This window comes from Mya arenaria, chromosome 6 (genome assembly GCF_026914265.1).
Source record: "Mya arenaria isolate MELC-2E11 chromosome 6, ASM2691426v1".
Lineage (NCBI taxonomy): Eukaryota > Metazoa > Mollusca > Bivalvia > Myida > Myidae > Mya > Mya arenaria.
This window is the reverse complement of record NC_069127.1, coordinates 65,112,980-65,132,665: the sequence shown is the minus strand read 5'-3', so window position 1 is coordinate 65,132,665 and position 19,686 is coordinate 65,112,980. Positions and strand designations below refer to the sequence as shown.

The 19,686-nt window shown below is 33.3% G+C and overlaps 1 protein-coding gene across 4 annotated transcripts in view; it reads left to right on the top strand.

The window, feature by feature from the left end:
* The window catches only part of LOC128238327 (disintegrin and metalloproteinase domain-containing protein 10-like), a 232,165-nt gene extending 212,855 nt beyond the window's left edge, over positions 1-19,310 (top strand). For 3 of the 4 annotated variants that reach the window (XM_052954141.1, XM_052954142.1, XM_052954140.1), the window contains exons 2-18: positions 1,309-1,444; positions 1,836-1,951; positions 3,609-3,771; positions 4,026-4,083; positions 4,354-4,536; positions 5,699-5,854; positions 6,586-6,679; positions 6,810-7,013; positions 7,306-7,445; positions 7,910-8,093; positions 8,375-8,516; positions 8,809-8,916; positions 12,952-13,054; positions 13,366-13,477; positions 14,133-14,267; positions 14,682-14,803; positions 18,150-19,310. In XM_052954141.1, coding sequence (XP_052810101.1) covers positions 1,876-1,951; positions 3,609-3,771; positions 4,026-4,083; positions 4,354-4,536; positions 5,699-5,854; positions 6,586-6,679; positions 6,810-7,013; positions 7,306-7,445; positions 7,910-8,093; positions 8,375-8,516; positions 8,809-8,916; positions 12,952-13,054; positions 13,366-13,477; positions 14,133-14,267; positions 14,682-14,803; positions 18,150-18,479 — 2,310 coding nt within the window. In that variant the 5' untranslated portion in view covers positions 1,309-1,444; positions 1,836-1,875 and the 3' untranslated portion in view covers positions 18,480-19,310. The remainder of the gene's footprint in view (positions 1-1,308; positions 1,445-1,835; positions 1,952-3,608; positions 3,772-4,025; positions 4,084-4,353; positions 4,537-5,698; positions 5,855-6,585; positions 6,680-6,809; positions 7,014-7,305; positions 7,446-7,909; positions 8,094-8,374; positions 8,517-8,808; positions 8,917-12,951; positions 13,055-13,365; positions 13,478-14,132; positions 14,268-14,681; positions 14,804-18,149) is intronic. The other variant, XM_052954143.1, reaches the window with a different exon arrangement.
* Positions 19,311-19,686: the final 376 nt, after the last annotated feature.

The following is a 19,686-nucleotide window of genomic DNA, read 5'->3' as shown; positions in this document are numbered from 1 at the left end:
GTTAGATGATGTAAATGCAAACTAACAAACATGTCCCGGATGCCCTCCTACGTAATACTATTTAAAACCTCTAATTAAGCGTTTTTGAATTCTCGTTATTCATTTTTTATATGAAAGCTAATATGCACATTTTACTGTGCAACTTAATATCATATCGTTAATATTTTGTGAAACAGATTATTCACAATTGTATATTTCGGTAACCACAACCTTCATTGCAAATTCTACACAGCTTTCAAATGTTAAGGGTTTGCCTTATTAATGTAACATATATACCTAAACTGGTTATTATAATTATGCTAAATACATTAAAATTGTTTGTTTTTTATCTTAATGTATCTTTCAACTAGTCATATGAATCAAACACAATGAAAACATATTGAGGAACATGTTTGAAAGTAAAATTGAAGTTGATGAAAAATGGAAGTCTAGTACTTGTTTTTTTTTTATTTATTTTTTATGCAGCATTGGAGACTAAAATGATAGTTTAGAGTGTTTGATCGCAATTGTATGTGATGCAGCATGTAATAATTTAACACGGATTAATTTAGGTGGCTTAAACTGTATTATTTCGATTGTGGTAAAAGAAATATGAATATACTTTAACAACATACAACATTTCAGACCTAAACAATATATATGTATATAATATTCTTCTCTTCGGGGATAGGAAAAACGTCCAAGCTGAGCCAACGAAAGTGCGCCCCCCCCCCTCCCATCCTCCATCCAAATGCCACAATCCTTGAATCGCCCCTACATAACCACAACTTCGTCTAATAATTCATATCATTATTTGTACAAGCGAATCAATGCGTTCACTGTCATGCCAGTTTAAAAGATATAAATGTAAATGAACACACATGTCCCGGATGTCCTTCTTCATGATAATATCAATTACCCCTTATCAACCATTTTCGATTGCGCGTCATTCATCTTTTGCGATAAACGATCGGAGGTGTATTCTATTTTTTTTTTTCAAATAATATCATTGCGTGAAGGTTTTTGGTATCAAATTATTCACAGTTTGATAATTGGGTTACAAAAACCTTCGTCACTATTTATATCAAATTTCAAGACAGGTGTTTGTTCTTTGTTTTTCAGATATATCATTACTGGTTAAATTGTGTTGATTTATTCAAAATTCATATCTTTTCTGCTCGTCTTACATACCAAGACGTACAACGATGGCGGTTAGGGTTTACAGCTACGTTTATATCGGTATTTTGTTTGTAGGATTACAGATATGCCTCGACTGGTTTTAAATGATAATGTTATATCTTTGTCATTTAATTTAATAATGATTTTCAGCTCGTCTTTCATACCAAGACGAACAACGATGGCGGTTCAAGCCGATCTATTACAACCGAGAAGAAGTGCAGTTGAATTATACCCTTCATAAATCACACAACACATCCTTGAATATTTCATTTCATGCGCTTAACAGGTAGGATAGCCGTTCTACAATTAAACAATTATATAGATAATATAATGGGCTATTTGATATCTCGAATTGCAAACATAAAGTTCATTTCGTAAAGGCAGAACTATAAACTGGCGGGCTTGTCACTTGCGGCTCTATTACTTTAGCGTACTAGATTCCTTAAAAATTGAAAAGTACTTTTTTTAATCATCTTCCCGTGTAATTAAGTGACTTTAACACACTTTTCCTCAGCAAAAAGACAACTGCAAATTATTGAAGCACTTAAACATTATGCTGAACACAATTAGAATTATTGAAAATAAACTCAACATAATCTGTTCTATATCGACAACAGCATTTAATGCACTGCACTATACTTATTAAATACAGGTCATGATGCTATATCTCTTTACAGGGACTTTACAGTGCATGTACTTAAATCTCATCCATCTAACATGGAAGACACAGTCCATGAAAATCACACGAGATCCATTTCATACGAGACATCAGTACTTGTGGGACAAGTGACTGGTATGTTCCAACTTTATATATATATCATGGTCATTCTGGATCAGCTATTGTTTTAGCTATTTTTGAAAACAAGTAAACTCTTAGCAAAATTGATTGGCTGTAGTCAACATAAAAGTTCACAAGGTTGATTGGCTGTAAGCAATTCTTGGAAACATGTTAATTCTTAGCCACGTTGATTGGCTGTTAGCGATTCATGCAAACATGTTAACTCTAAGCAAGGTTGATAAGCTGCCAATAAAAAGGCTTTCAATGAACCTTCTTTTAAACCGAATATGCCATTCCACGTTTTGTGTAATATATATTTAATGCACTGACCAACTATTTTAAAGTTTCAGCCCTAGTAATATGAAGAAAACATTGCGAAATACTTAGTATTCTTGGTGTTTGTGATATTTAAATGATGTTATGTATTATCTAAATTACGTATAGGTATTAACAATACAGGACCTTACAAAACTATAAAATCTTATTGCCGATATATTGCCTCCGATTGGACGAAGAACCTTTGTTGGGAATTAATCACTTTTATCAATGATTATTCATCATTTGGTAACTACACAACATATTACGCAGAGATAGAGCTAATAAGAATATATAATTATATGAAGATATCATCAGTACATGGATTACATTCTGTCACTTCACACTTATGTTCCTTGGCCTTGGGGTACAATGTACAATCATCGAAATTCAATTGTTTAAGTTAATGACAATGGCGTGAGGAAAGTTTATTGGTTCATTTGATACCTTAAGTAATAATACCATCAGGCTAAGGACTATCAATTTATTATTATTATTATTATTAAGCAACAAACCATTAGATATGCGTCTATTGCTTACAGTGCATTTGCCTTAGAATTCTGAAAATGTCTTTTTATGTCTGTTATATTTATGCATTTTAAACAAATCAACTATTCTGAGTCGTGTTTTTGATATGTTTCTGCACAGCATTATCACGTCTAGACCTTCTTTTTTGGGGGGAAACTTGTTTTTATTGAAATAATAACTAATTTAACATTATTCGTTTGACAAGTAGAGCAAAGACACAAGTATTTAGTACAGAATTAAGGCCATCCGAAATATACTATCAAAAATGATTTGATCTATATTCTGATATTTTCTTAACATAGACAAAGATGTATGGTCCATTTATTAACTTTAACTCTAATGGTTTTTTTAAGTTAACGCAAAAAAACAATAACCTGATGTAGCACTAATTAACTCTTGACATCATAGAAAGTTCATCGATACCTTTGATTATACCCAACGTTCATTTAAAGAATAAGTTAATATAAACGGAATTCATTTTGATGGCCATTGGATATTTTAACTGTGGGAAAATGCAGACCAAGAATGCCATTGCGTCATTGTTCTTGGCATATAAATACATTCACGCGATGGCCATCCTCAACAGCGAAAACACTTATGGCAGGAATGGCGCGAACCAAATGTGTATTATTGATTCAGTTGCATGGACATTATTTTTGTAATGACTGGTGGTGATTTGAATTTTAAGACAGAGAACAGCATACATAATTGGTTTTGCTGTTTTGTTCACTGGATCATATTATATTGTAAGCGGGTCGGGTCGCTTTAAACGAACCTTGTTTTCAAGGCTTACAAACTGCTATCTTTTAACGAATACTATATTTTGCAGGACTGCAGGACAGTCTCGTTACTTGCGCCGTTCAGAATGGAGTTTTGCAGGGTATTATTTCATCAAAAGGGGAGGAAACACTTTACATCCTTCCCACTACCTGGGTTCTCAAAAGCCCATCCATCTTTTGGTCTGTGATATACACTGAACATGACTTTAAAAGGTGAATACCATGGTGATTTATTTCTTACAAATTTAGTTTCGCTGAAAAAAATACTCAATTTTTATCATTGAATAAATCCTACTTTTAATAGTATCCGGGTTCGAAGTATCGAGTGTCCAGTTAAACAGAGTAACAAAATAGTCAAATAGTCAGAAAGTTAATGAAGGTCCCTGGCTTGGAAACTACAAGATTATCATACTTATAAAACTTCCACTTGGTCAGTTTTATTATTTACTGTTGTTTCCTTTTTTTAGAGATTCTTTGTTACATCAGTTCATCAGAAACCATCACAAATCATACATATCATTACAGGTATGTACAAAATAAATCATCAAACTATCTGTTACTCTCCCTTTATATTTTTTTTCCTTTCCAGTGCTTTTTATAAAGTGTTTTATTTTGATAATCAAGGTGCTATTAAAATTTCGATTGTAATTAACTCTCCGTTCGAAACAAAAAAAAAACACGCTCAGCCGATTGACAAGAATATCTTGCATCTTTTCTCAACTACTACTTATGATCTAATAGTTAAGATTGCCCAAAACGAAATGTTAACGAAAGTTTCAATTGTGTTTTTTCAAGCAAACCCATGAAGGTCGAAAGCACACATTCTTTCACAAAATGAGTATGCCACGAGGAAGAAGGTCAATCCCAGAAAAAACAAGGAACAAAGATAAAGAAAACAGTTTTACGAAGCGAGTCTGTACAATCAAATTTACCACTGACCCGTTCGTTTGGAAGCATGTGATGGACAGAAATGGACAAGTATTATTTAAACCATTTATTGATTTAACATTAACACCTAAAACTTTTTTAAAGATATTGTATAGCGAGATAACACCGAACAGGTAGGATTTAACTGTGGATTCATTTCTAAGAACAAATATCAAAGTATTACTGTAACTCAACTCTTGACACACATCCGACCCTAACATAACAAAACACTAAAGTCAAATCTCAATCTAAACTTTTTTACCGAATCAAGATTTGTTAAAAAAAATATGTTTCAACTGTTTTTCTCTCGTAGAATATGTTGATTTAAGTTTTGATCATCATTCCAAATAGCAATTATCTTACAGCATAAATTGTTACGACTCATCATCATATTATTAAAAAGTTCAGTTTTTTATGTAGAATGATTTTCCTTTGGATTATGTACGAGTTTTTATCGACACATTCTTTGAGACAATACGCTATTAAAGAGTAAAACCATACAATATTTTGAAGAATGCTATGAGATGTAAATTGAACAGTTCCATAAAACCGAGTTTATGTTTAAACTTTTTGCTACTGAGCTTGTGTCTGTAGCTTTTCGCATAAATACTGAGATTTGACTTAAGTATTTTTTGTGATATTGGGGTCGGTACAAGGCAACAGACACACAGTGCGTACATATTATAGTACCAGAATTATTAATTTGAATATCAACATTGCAATAGATATAATTTGATACGTCTCGACATGAACTAATCAAGTTTTGGTATTTTTTATATTTTTTTTGTGTGTCAGTCAACAGTTAAAAAACTCATTTGTGTATTTTTATCACCGTAGCGTTGACTGATTTCACTTAACTTTTGGATTAAAAATTTGAGAGTTATCACGATAAATGAACTCGTCCATGTGCATAATGTTAGTATTGTATTCTAATCTCATAATAGTTCTGAATCTTTAACGAAAACATTTCCCAGACCTGCCAATGGCTTCAGTTATGTCGAGTTATGCCCTTTGATCGACAGGTTTAAAAGACGAGCGTCTGCACCTTGTCAGAAATTGGGAAACCATAGTGATAAAGTGCAACGCTCACGACGGAAGTCCATCTAACATTATTCAACGAACATATTGCCCCGAAAAATACCCATGCGATATCTAGCTCATCTTGGACATGATAAATATGCGCATTCATTTTGTGTATTTTTTTTTGTTTTAGAATAAGATACGAGCGGTTAATGAAATCCATTACATGATTAGAGACCATTTGAAAGTGCTGAACGACATTTTTGAAGAAGCAATGTTCACCGTCAATAAAGGCACAGCTGGCGAGTTCACATTCAGTGGTTTCCAGTTCGAAGTAGGAGAAATTATGGTTTGTACTTTTAGTATTTTTGATTGCTTGTGTAGCATTTTGCCGCCAACGCCAGTCATATTAAGTAGCAGAGGTCATTTGGCTAGGGTTTTCAAGTAATCCATAGGGTAAGTCATTCACGAAATTGTCTTAATTTACAAAATGAAATTAAAAACAAAAGACTCAAGCAATACAATGGGATAAATCTGAATTATGAATAAATCATAATATTCTAGTACTTAAAAAGAGGGGCATTTCTATAACTTGGGGTGTCTTGGGCTTGCTTACCTCCTACTTTTAAGTTGAACTGTAAGAATATGATTTTACGAAGGTATTTTTGGTAGTTTTACCTAAAAACTTTAAGAAGGATATATGAATATATTAAAATAATATAATATTTGTCTTAAATTTAAGCAATATGGTCTTGTTTTGTGTATTATTTGCCGCATCTGTGATCAAATAAGGAGACTCTTCTTGTCCATGGCTAGCTGAAAATTGAGTCCTAGCAATGTCTCAAAACAAGACCATATTGCTTAGAATTAAGAAATATTCCGATTTACAAGAAGGCTTGTCGTTTAATCGAGCAACTGGCGAATGTTGAAGTTTGCCACATTTGAAGTCCAAAAAGCTTATTCTTTTTAAAACAAACTCTTAAAATAAAGCCTTTTACATGATACCAGCATAATATAGGGAAACGAGACATCCATAATTCCATCAAATAATTAAATATTGGATACTATTTCTCATTTTAGATTTGGGATGAACGACACTGTGCAGAGAAAATAAATGTGTGTTCAAAGAGATTACCACAAAGGGAACTTCTCTATAGATTCCTCAATACACAAGGTGGTTTAAATGTTTGTTTGATAAAATTAAGTAATATAAATCTTAGTTCATGTAGGTTTTCAGCGTGGACGTGAAAAAAACGCTAATAGCAAACACAACAACAATGTCAATACATGTTTCTCATTTGCAGACGATTTCTTTGATCTTTACTACTCTGACAATGAAAATCCTGACTACAGTTATACCGACAGTGATAATAACTATCCAGCAGTTGGAGAGATGCCATCAAGTACCCACAAGCATCACTGCCTTTCAGTGTTGTTCACTGCCCGTTCTATCACTCAAGGGCTTACGCCGGTGCCCATATATGGGCTTGGATACTCACCTAACGATGGTTTGATTGTACCCTTTTTTAAAATAAAATGTATAACGTTACTAAATAAATAACATATTTTGTAATGCGTATGCATTAATTCTGCTTCATATTTCTAAATCATAATTTAACCATGCATCTAGATTTCGAGTTCAAGTTACTTATCAAAAGCATGTGCAATAATTGCACAAACCATTTTTACAAACCAACAGAAGAGAAAAATATCAACAAATAAATGAATGTATGACATTGAGCATTTTAACATACATAATTCTGCATACCAATAATAATTTATGTTAATTCGGTTTTACAGAAAGCCCAGACACTGGTATTTGCAGTACGAAAAATGTTGCTTTTGTCAACCTGTACGTCAGCGAAAAGGTCCCTTATCAACCAAACATGAGGACAAAACTGGTGTTTTCCCATGAAGTTGCCCACGCATTTGGCGCACCGGTAACGGTTACTATATTGTTTTGTACTAACGATATGCACATTGAATAGTTAATGTAACATATTTTATGATTTTAATAATTTTGTAACTATTATTAGTTTACACTAATTTCGTTTAGCTCTATAATGGCAAACACTGATAGCTTATATAATCCATCTCGAGCCCTTTTCACGTTGGGTAAAAACTAGTAATGGTGTCCATTATGAGAGGCCATGAGAAAGAACCCCTGCTGGAGCACGAAGGGCCTATTTGATTAGGTGTTCGCTCCCATCAATTAGGTGAGAAGCGGACACCTTAACCACTAGGTCACTCTCACTTAGAAAAACTATTATATTGATATAAATGAAAAATGATAATTATGCCATCCTAGTGTACTTATATGAACCACATAACTTTTTTTAATTGTTTCATTTGTGAATAAAGTATTTTTTGGCATGTTTATTCATATGATTGTTTGCTTTTCCAGCATGATAATAATGAAACTGCATGCGGTGAATATTCAGTATTAAATGAACCAGATGCAGGCTACTACCTGATGCACGAGGTGGCGGTGACAGGTGACCTGGAAAACAATTTTAAGGTTTCCAATTGTAGCCTTAATAAAATTGGTACAGTTTTAGCCAGAGAATCGTCTACGTTATGTTTTATAGGTAAATCAATGGTTTTATCGAGCATATCTTGAAAGTCAATTGCGTCAGGGGCTATGTCGTATAACACAGCAAAATACTTTCTAGTCGACCTTTACCTGTTGGTTTTGATTATTTTTCTTTTGTACCTTTTTGATATCTGTAAATATATAACAACATAACAAAATGCAGTATTTTACGTCTAGAAAAAATCATACCATCGCTATAAAACGTGCTTATGTTGTCGTTATTGGTGTTGTTTTAATGTCAACTATCATTTGCACAGCACATTCTCCATTCTACAGAACAAAAAACTTCAATTTGCGGTAACGGCATTGTTGAAGAAGGGGAACAATGTGACTGTGGTTCCAGATGTCACCTTGACAACTGTTGTAATCCAAAAGGAATAAAACACGAATGCTCTCTGAAACAACATGCACAATGCAGGTAAAACATGATTAATATTCTACTTAAGTTTATTATCAAATTAAAGTATCAATACCGCGTATGCCGTATGAAAACAAAAAATAAATGCATAGCACATACTTGTATTACCCATTTAAACATGATCAGCTGTTTATAAATACTTTATAATGACCTTGACCTACACCTAATTCCTAAAAAACTTATCTACAAAACGTTAATGAAATTAAACTGTCTGCGCAATTTTGAACATGATAAACATTCATATTTTTTGCAAAAAATAGATTATAAGTTATTCAATTTACTGTTGTTTTAGTCCAAGCCAAGGGCCGTGCTGTAGTGTTGATACCTGCCGGTACTACAACCAATCGGAAAATATGGTTTGCCAAAGTGCTGCGTCGTGTATTGATACACTGTATTGCAAATATCCTTTACCAGGTTGCATGTAATTGTTTTACAATTACCACTTTATTCATATCATTAAGGAACCTAATAGGTTTGTGTTATTGTTTAATGATAGATTGTTATATGTTTATATGAATGTTCATATGTATAATGGTTGAATTCTCAAAACCGGACAGTACAAACATCCTAAAACACTCGTTAAACACGAATTAATCGTGATCGATGATCCAAATAAACACAGACGTTGGCCTAAGCAACACCGTGTGTCGGTGGGTATTTTCTTATTTAGAGATTAATATATGGCCGCGCGGGGCCAATGAGTGATAATAGCCCCGGTATGTTGATAATGGCCCGAGGGCTTTAGCCCGCGCGGCCATATATTGAACTGTTTAATACACATGTTTTGACTCAAGTATTCAGTAGTCTGTCGATATGCCGATATCTAAACATGATGGTTTTATCTTGCTGGTAAATGAGTAAGAAAACGTGTTTGTTGTGAATAACTCAGATGATATCGATATAGAAAATTTAAGATTTAAACAGTTAATGAAGTGTACAGTTGAATGGACATTTTAACCAGAACTTTGAACCTTGTGAGATTCTTGCACTTGAACTGTTGGAATCAGGAACTCTAGACATGCTAGACTACAAGTTCTAGCCACTTTGGTTGTGACATTTTTTTTGAACAACTAAGGTGAGCTTAATTCCTATAATCGTACTATTCATACTGTACTACTACTGTTACCGGGAGACAGAGGTATGTTTGTTTCATGTTTGAATGCATGTTCATTACACTGATGTACTTTTACCTGTTAAAATAAAATACAGTATTTGTCATTGTTCAGTACTGTTTAGTCTTTTTGGCCAAGACCTTTGAACAAGGGCACTATTTCTGAAAACTTATTAAGCGTAACTACACACTTCTTGTAATTAAAATTACAGTTAGTCAGGAAATAAACAAAAGAAATTAAATTTATTACAGAATTAATTTAGATATTTCGAGAAACTGTGTCCACAACTTTTAAGAAATGGAATAAATCGTTGATGTCAATGCTGTTTGAAACTACTTTATAGGTAACTTTGTAAGACTTATTATACAATGGGACTGGAAAAGCAAATTGCAATAAAATTCATGTAGCACACATTTATTTCACAGGAAGTGAAGATAAAAGAACATGTTTCTACACAGAAACATGTGAAATAAAAACAATATAATAATACCAGTGGATGAATGGAATAAAGCCCACATGTACATGTATGTACAGTCAGAATAACTTTGTTCACTCATTCCAGTGCCTACAACTTAAGGAGGCAGTACCAGTTATGCATGCATACTGTATGGTTCCTAATTTCTCAAATTAATGCTGATAAGCCCATTAAAGGTGCAGCCATTAAACAGTGACTGAGTGTCCTTCATAATTTTGTGCAGGGTCAGTGTTCCACCTGGGCTTTGTTTAATGGGAAGGTCTAAAACTTGTTCAGCTTCATCACGTGTTGGTTTTTTACAGGAATCTCTTCATATGTTTGGATGGAGGATAGCGCTTGCTCAATTTCCAGGGATGCTGCTACAAGTTCCTGATTGTCATCATCATCAAATTTCTCCATGCTAGTAACTTGTTCTGGTTCTGGATTTGTCACTGGTTCTTTTCTCTGACACATGTTAAGAATATTAGACATGTTGTGCTGCTTTTCTATATTGTTTGTATGGTAATGATTTAGACACATCAGATTTGTGTGACCAGTCGGCTGTGCCACCTCAGTGGGGAAACAACCGGCATCCAGCAAATTTGTAATGCATGTTTTTCTTGCAGAGTGATTAACATGCCCAGCCTGAAATCCAGTCTGCTCACTCATGGTTTTGGCCTGTTGTCCCAATTTATTTTTTCCCAGGTTATGGTTGATGAACCAGAGATCATTTGATTCTGTTCCTTTTCCAAAATTTGGATTCAGGGCTACATAAAACCTAGTTTCTGTGGCGGACATCTGAGGTGGTCTCTTTTCCTTGTAAAGCTGATACAACCTTACAGGACAGTTTGGGTCTCCTGCAAATGATTTTAAACACATTACGAGTACTCAGTCACATATTGATTTCTTTTTTACAAAATCAACATTTGAATTCTTATTTTAAATGGATTTTAGTTTCAAAAGTTTTGCTAATTACTGCAATAACTGAACATCATCAGTTACCAATAGAAAAAATTACCTTTTTATAACAATGCTATTTTTACTTGGTTACCTGGCTGTGTAAAGAGCTTAGGCACATATTGCCTGTGGTCACCAGCAACTCCGTTTCTTGTTTTTGTCGCTCTCTCCGTGAAGGCCAAGTAACTCACACCATCGGAGGTCTGGCTTAATTCCATGTCCCCCCACAACATGGTCAAGTGCTCCTGTCTTCCTCGCAATCCAAGGTGCATGGTGTTGTTAAGCCAAATCGTATTTGTGAGGGAAATTGGAAATGTGCTTGATTATTATGTTGTATAATGTTCTCTACTGTTTAACAATGTACTGCACGGTAAACTCACTCTAAATGCATATAGATTTCTTTTTTCTACTTTAATATAGTAATGAATGTTTATAAAATATATATTAGGTTATGGAAATATAAAATAACAGACATAAAATCCATGAATTTCGTCATACAATAATAATTAACCATTATTCATTATTATCACGCAATACATATTATAAAGGTAGGCTTTTTTGAATACCGGGGACCGGCTTATATCGTTCTCGTTATACTTTAGTTGTCTCCCTTGTCTTTGTTGCTTAGTGACATGTAAATAATCAATAAACTGTCAAACTTACCGGCTCCAAGAAGTTCCTTTCTGTAGAGTTGTTGAATCTCTGAGGAAGTGAAGGGATCGGCTCTCTGTTTTTTGTTGCCAAGTCCCTCTTCTTTCAAGTCCACGCATTTCGCTTTCAGCGTGTCCCGTGTGAGTTTGAACTCTTTTCCACCCATGACATCGCCTTCGTACTCTGCAAAACGAGTTGATCATGATTAAAATAATCAAAGTCTGTGCATAAAATTATAGGCAACTATAAAATATATAACTATTAAGGTGTTTATATATTAACTTTAGTTGTTTTAGATAATAATAACAAACAGAAAAACGCCTACCATTCTCGGACAGGTGTCTCTTTACACTTGACAAGATGCCACGCAGGGTAAATGGCTCAAAGTTGGTTGCAGTCTTCTTGACACTGAGCAGGAATCTGAATAGAAGAATATCTAGCTCCTTTGGTGGAATGTCTTTGATCTGACGGGTCTCGCCGTCTCGCCGTTCACCTTTTTCAGGTCACTCCTTGTTTTTGTTACCGTATCCTTGTTTTTCTTTGCTTCAATGAATTGCCAGCCTTGTGCCTCAGTAAAATGTTCATTTTTTTCGATGGCAGAATCCAGTTGAAGAAGCCTTTTGGCTAAATTTTCGAGCGTGCGTTCACCCATGTCTACTCCGTCAGCCATCTTCAACAACGTGAATTTGCGTCACGTTGCATGTGCGGACAATCGCAGGGCCATTATCGGTCACGTGACTGATAATAGCCCCGGGGCTATTATCAATTGTGATGATTATGGTCCCGCCGCCCCGATAATGACTATTCTGGCAACGTTAAAAAGTTACTATATATAGTAACATGTGTATTAATTATTGTTCTTACACGCTAAAAGGTCAAATATTGCGGATGGATTACGTAAAATGGGAATGCGCATCTTTGAGGATATCTTATGATGTCATACATTTAAGATCACTTGTGAACCGTGTATTTTGAAAAATAGCTTTGAACTTATAAAAAAACAAAATATAACTCGACAACTGAGTGGTCCACTCAACCGTTTTATTTATTAATCCCAGCAATACACAAGCCCTTTTTATTTCTACTAAGAAAATATAAATGAAAAGTACTCACAAAAAGGAACAGTAACATTAAACAAAACGAGCAAGTCTTAGTTTTAACAGTAATCCACTAGAAAATATGTCCTATGCTCACTGAGAATGTAGGTGCAAATGTTGAACTCGCCAAACTAAGGATCACGTATGTTCCTTAACCTTGTTACTGGTGACAGCGCCACATGTCCTGTGCCGTCAGAAAGCCAGATAAGTCCTGACAATACAACGTGTAGAACAGACAATGATAGAGTTGGCGTGTGTCATTCAGGGGTAAGTAGTTTCACAATTAAACTTTAAGAATGAACATTCCCCGGCTTTGTATATTTTTGAGTATTTTCTAATAGAGGTGTTTAAGGTTTCCGCTTCGAAAGTGGAGGTCTTTTCGGATGTACGAGCTTACGACTGTCGAAATACAATAGACTGTGCCTACAAATATTTAAAACATATTTGATTTCGCCGCATCTGTGACTTTTTAGGCATGAAATATTCGTTTTAATTTAGCCTATTTTAATATTTAATAATACGATGATTCGTACTATTCGATGATTACATGATCAAGATCTTTGCATGTTGTTTTTCAGAATTGTAACAGATCGGTGTGTAATTTGATTGAATGGCATGAGTGTGACCTCACGAATAGCGCAGCAACGTCGACTCTAACAGAAAAAGAAGAATTATGTTTTGTCGGTTGCCGTATGTATTATTGTATAACATACTTCTTGGTAACGTCATGACGTCATCAATAAACTAAACCTTTCATTTTAACCATTGATTTTGTTTAGTAAGTCATCTAACAGATCCGCACTGAGGTTATGTAGTTCGAGGTTACAGAATACCACAAGAGTATATATGTTACAAAGATTACACAATTCAGGTTAAACATTGCAGATGCTTGCTGTTATGTTAAAGGTAACAAAGCGCAGATGCTTCTACAAATGTAATAAATTAAAAAAGGAAATGTGAAACACTTCTTGCACTGGACATTTGATATCATAATAATTGCTAATATTGATAATTGAAAAAATACGGAAAATAATGTAACACGTTTTAAAAAGTTCGACTTCTATTTTTCAATATATGTATTAGTACCTAATTCATCTCGAAATATATGATTTAAATGTTAGCAAAAACGAAATTCTCCGTTTTTTAACATGTTGTATGTGTTGAATTTAAAAAAATTTGAATTGAAGTTTATAACTTAATACAATCAAGTCGCATGCATATAGGTGATAGTGTTTTAATGAATTTGGGTGTCTTTGTGTACCACATTCTAAATACGGCATGTATTGTATACATAGATTTGTTAACGTTTTTGTATTTCCGTTTAACATTTTAGCATACTTTTTAGGAAAAACAAAAACCTCGCCATGTATCAGCACTCATGACGGCCTCGCACTTGCGCAGTTTCCAGAGCTGAACAACTTATTGAAAACAATTGCTGGACGTGATAAATGGCACGAGACAAGCATTCGTTTACCAGTTGGTAAGCATGTATTTCGATTTGCTAATCATATGATTGAACTTCAATCATTTAATTATGGTTTACCGTCAAGGATTTACATTTTACTGACCGTTCCAAGGCGGTACCTAACAATCCTTGATAAACATACCTAGTTTTTTTATATATAGTATGTATGCACTGTGCTATTTGTAGAGTTTTGTGCTGTTCTTCCATGTTTCTTGTTTGTTATTTTTTGTTTCTGTGTTCTATGTCTTTGGCGTTTACCCAGTGCCATTAAACCGGGTTTATGTTTAAACTTTTTGCTACTGAGCTAGTTTCTGTAGTTTTTCACATAAGTATTCTATCCGCTGAAATTAGATGCTTCATCGAAAATCATTGCACTACATTTTAATTTAGAATAAGCTTAGCATTATATAACTATAAACGTATCTGTAGGTACACCATGTAACCGCCTGACGGGATACTGCGATGTATATCAACGTTGTAGAGGAGTTGACCATGACACTACTCTTGCCAAGTTTAAGAGATTCGTCGAGCTTTTCGTTGACTTTTTATCGGTTTGTACAAATTGTCGTATTATATACAGTCTTAACACAAAAGATAACAGTTACATAAATGCCGGTAATATTGATTTGGTATATGGTGGTTTTCAAAATAATGAGGCAAAAGTGTGACATAGGGGTTGAATATTCAAACCCAGTTTTCATGATTGTCACCTATTTTACATGAAAGAAAATACTTCAGATTACATAGAAACAACTTTGGGAAAGTATCAGGAAAAACAAATAAAAAAATATTTTGACCTTAAATCCAAATATTGCGAACATTTCTTACAATATGGTTGATTTATAGAAGTGTCTTATGACAAGGACATTGCATAAATCATATGCATTTTCTGAATTATATAATCAGTAATTGGTACCTGTGTGTAGTCATTTGCATAATAACTCAGTTGTTTAAGAAAAATAAAAAAATCAACACATTTTATCTAAATTTGAAACCAAAACAAAATGGTTACCTCACGAAGTTTTTGCTGCAATTATAACAAGAATCAAATAAGGGAAATATCTACATTAACCTCACCTTATGCATCTTTATAGACCACATACCAAATTTCAAGAATGTATTGTAACTTACAATTGCCAAATTTTTCATTTCAAAATTGAACTATTTTTCGGTGCACAGGGGACACATATTGAAGACCAATATAATATGCATTATTATTCACTTTCATGTTAATAAAATAATGATTTGTGATCAACTTAAGACATTTCTGTGTATATGATAGAGTGTATTCCTCAAAATTTCTTCAGTATCACATTTTTCACAACAATTTCCTCAAAATTCAACAGCATGTAATGATGCAAATGGAAAATAGTGGCTAAGAGAACAACTTACAGCAAACAATTACATATATAACATTTATTACCTCATATTGAGACTAAAAATAAGAAAATATCATCAATGGTAATATAAAGTACTAGAATTCATACATGTTTAATACTTTGTTAAATAATGGAAAGGGTGCACAGGGGACAAATCATAATGCAAGTAATATTTTTTAATTATGTAATTATTTTTGTAACTTAAATTTTCCTGGTAAACATTTTTACAATTAGAGGAACTGTACTTTCAGTAAAGCTTGAAACAATACTTTAAATGTTTGAAAGATTATATTAGAGCCTACAAAACTAAATTTCTAAACAATGGAATAAAATATGTCCACAGAGTGGAATAAAGATTTTGGTCTCAATGCACCTGTTACCATTAAACACTTATGTGAACATGTCTAAATTTAATTTACATGTCTAAATTTAAAAGATGCCACTTTGCCTTTGGCATCCTTCTCAAAAAAATAGTATCTTTTTATTAGGCATTATTCAAGAATTAAATTCAAGAAAATTCTCAACTTTTGGTTTCCACAAGGATTTAAATTCACCTGGCTTTGACATGGTTTTATTTTGGTCCATTTTTAGGCGCTCAAATTGTCAAAGACTTTTCTTGCAACTCCACATATTCTTAGCATTGCTTGTGTATAATAGCTGCCTTTTTATTTTTTTTCCAGATTTAGTTGGATTGCCTACTTTTCTTATGACTATGACTGACAGACATCACCAATTGTGTAATTTTCTACAACATGACTTATTTTAACACCTTCACTTTGGTGTGGCATTTTTAAGCAGACGGTTAATTGTGGAGGCTCATGCCATGGAATACCTCCGAAGGGGTTGTTTTGCATGTTGTGCTTTTTCTGAACTGATGCTGCTTCAACTGTGTGTATTCATACCTTCTCATTTTAACCTTTCTCCTTTTATTCTGTCTGTCATTTTCTGGACTTTTGTTGTTTCCTCATTTCGCTTCATTTTATTTCTTCTCTGCCCCTGCTTCTTTACCTTATCCTTTTCTTTTATTTGTAAATCATATAAAGGATCTATTTGTCCTCTTTCTTAGCGATTGAGCAATACCTGGCAAATTCTGCTCTTTTTCTCAGTATCTCGATCTCTGTCATACATTTTCTGCAACTTTTGATCTTTCCTAAGTCATTCTCTGCGCTTCCTAGACTTCATTGTGTTAATGTTTTTAACAGTCTTTTCTTCATTTGTTTTCATATTTTCTATGTGATCTCTTTGGAAAAGGAAGCTTAACTACAAGCTTTTCCACTAGGGTACTTATTTCCTGTACAAAATTATAATCTGGTATATTTGCTATTCATATGAAAAAAATTGTCCCCTGTGCACTGAATTGAAGCATATAATACCTTGCACATATAAAAGCATGAATAATTTCAATTTGATTTGATGTTTTTTAATTGTCATGATAAAATCAAAATATAATATTTAAACAAAATATGTTATCTTATGTGCCTCAATACTGAAACTGTATTTAAATTGATTTGATAAACCTTTAAAAGTAAACATTTAATGGCTTTATAATTAAATAATAAAAAAAGTATTTATATCACACTTAACATCAAGTTGCTAAAATATCAAGTGATGCCTAAATATAATATACACATTTCTCAGAATGTGGAAATAGCACCATATTTGTTAGTTTATGACATTTTATTGAAATCTGCTAAAACAGGGTGCACAGGGGACATTGCTTTAAACCATGCAGATGCTTCAAATCTCTGTATGTGAGAGGCTGAAAACTGTTTTTGCATCTGTTGTAACTTTCTGTTCTGTGAAATACAGCAGAATATCATTTTATTGAAGAAATTATAGAAATCTGACAACTAACAACCGAAAAGGTGCACAGGGGACATTTTGGGGTAATAAGTCTGAGTTACGGACAAAATAATATATGAAATAATAAAGCTATGTTATTTATATAAAGCTGGCAGGTTAAAGTTATTAAAATAACATAGGTATTTAATTAAAATAGTGCTTAAATGGAATGGTAGTGTTCTCAATATGAATCAAATATTCTATCTTCTTTTTTAAATGAATGGGGGTCCGTCATATGACATTAAAATTTGGTTAAGAGAATAAATATTTTTTATTTGAAGTATGTTTTTTTAAAATGAGAAAGGGTTAAGTTACATAAAAAACAATAAAAAATACTATATCATTCAGTTTCAAAAAATAAATACATTTGAATAAAGGTCTTCATGTAAAATGTCACACTTTTTTGGGTGCACAGGGGACAAATTTAGCAACATATTCTTACATAACTTTTTTGCTGATTGAGCCATTCATTTGAAACTCAACAATTTTCTTAACAAGATTGATTGGCCCATAATGTGCCTGCTAACACTTTCCAAAATTGAAAGGAATAAAGGTTAGGAGAGATAAAAGAAAAAGCCTCATATTTTTGAAAACCACCCATATACCAATAAAATGACATAATGTAAAAGTTTGTCGTACCATTTTTCACAAGCAATGTTGTCATTTTTTATTTCAGAGTAAAATCGGTGTCATCACATTAGCAATTGCTGTCCTATTTACCTTTGCCTTGGTGAAGTGGTTAAAAGTTCACACGAAGAGCAGTAACTCAGAATTAGAACTCAAACATCCACACATATCTGTTCGAGAGTCGGTTACCAATGTAAGTTACTCAGTCGTACATATGGGTGACTCAGTCAGAACTTCAGTGTCTCACATGAGGCGTTCATTGCGAAACTCATCTAGAAATTCATTTGGACAACGTCGGACACTTTCGAGACAAAACAGTCCGGTTGTGCAAGAATTGGAACACTTAAGACCAGAGGATGATAATGTGTTCGAAGCGTGAATGCGTCAATCTGAAACACAAGTTGATGTCTTTAATTGTTTATTTTCTATAGATGAACACTTCATTTCGAAGCTGAAATGAAATCCAAAACTAAAACATAGTGTCAACAAGAGACATCGATGGAGCACGTTTTCAATGTTGTGACTAAATTTGAAGTACAGTTGAAGAATCTACGCGTGTACTTGACGTCCAAAATTGTAAATATATAAACTGTATTCAAAACATGACTTGTATATGTATGTCATTTTACTAATTAATCCCCACTTGTTGTTGAAGCTGTGTGTATGGTAAACTTACAGTTATACAGGATAGGGCCTTATGTAGCTTTGTCTGCATCGCTTTGAAAGATACATAAGCAATTAAAAATACTCCAACTGATCGCAATTAGACTAATTTTCAGTATTATATACTTTAATTGTATTACTTGTTTAGTTATAATAATGCTTTTGCTTTTTTGTTTTTGTTTTTCAATGCAGTGTTAGAGGATTTTGTTTCATCTTGTTTGTATTCAATGTTATAAGTATTTGTGCATAGTAAGTTGAAAAATACAACAATAATGACATCTGACTTAAACATATGAGTTCTGACATGTGGGCTTTTTTGCATAATTTGCATTTATCGTTTGTTTTACATTAAAACTAAATAACTGTTCAAGACAAATGTGTTTCTAGTCGAGTATTTCGAATATGTGATCCAGGCATATTAAATATACTGTGCGTAAATAATGATAACATATATGCATGGACGTGATGTATTGTAACAATCTGTGTTCATATCCCGTTTCTTACATTCTAAAGCCTTGATAAAATATGTATTAAAATATAAAATATACAGCTCTTCATAACGTTCACTTTACATTCACATTAACAGCCAACATCAAACGTTTACATTTCGCTTGACCCGCAGCACGAAACGTTTGTAAGGCATAAATCATATTTGATTATGATAAAATCTGCGCACACAATGTCAACGACTTAAAATTTAAATGATATTACGTTAGCATTCAACATGGCGTACTTTTTTCATATGCATGGACGTGATGTATTGTAACAATCTGTGTTCATATCCCGTTTCTTACATTCTAAAACCTTGATAAAATATGTATTAAAATATAAAATATACAGCTCTTCATAACATTCACTTTACATTCACATTAACAGCCAACACCAAACGTTTACATTTCGCTTGACCCGCAGCACGAAACGTT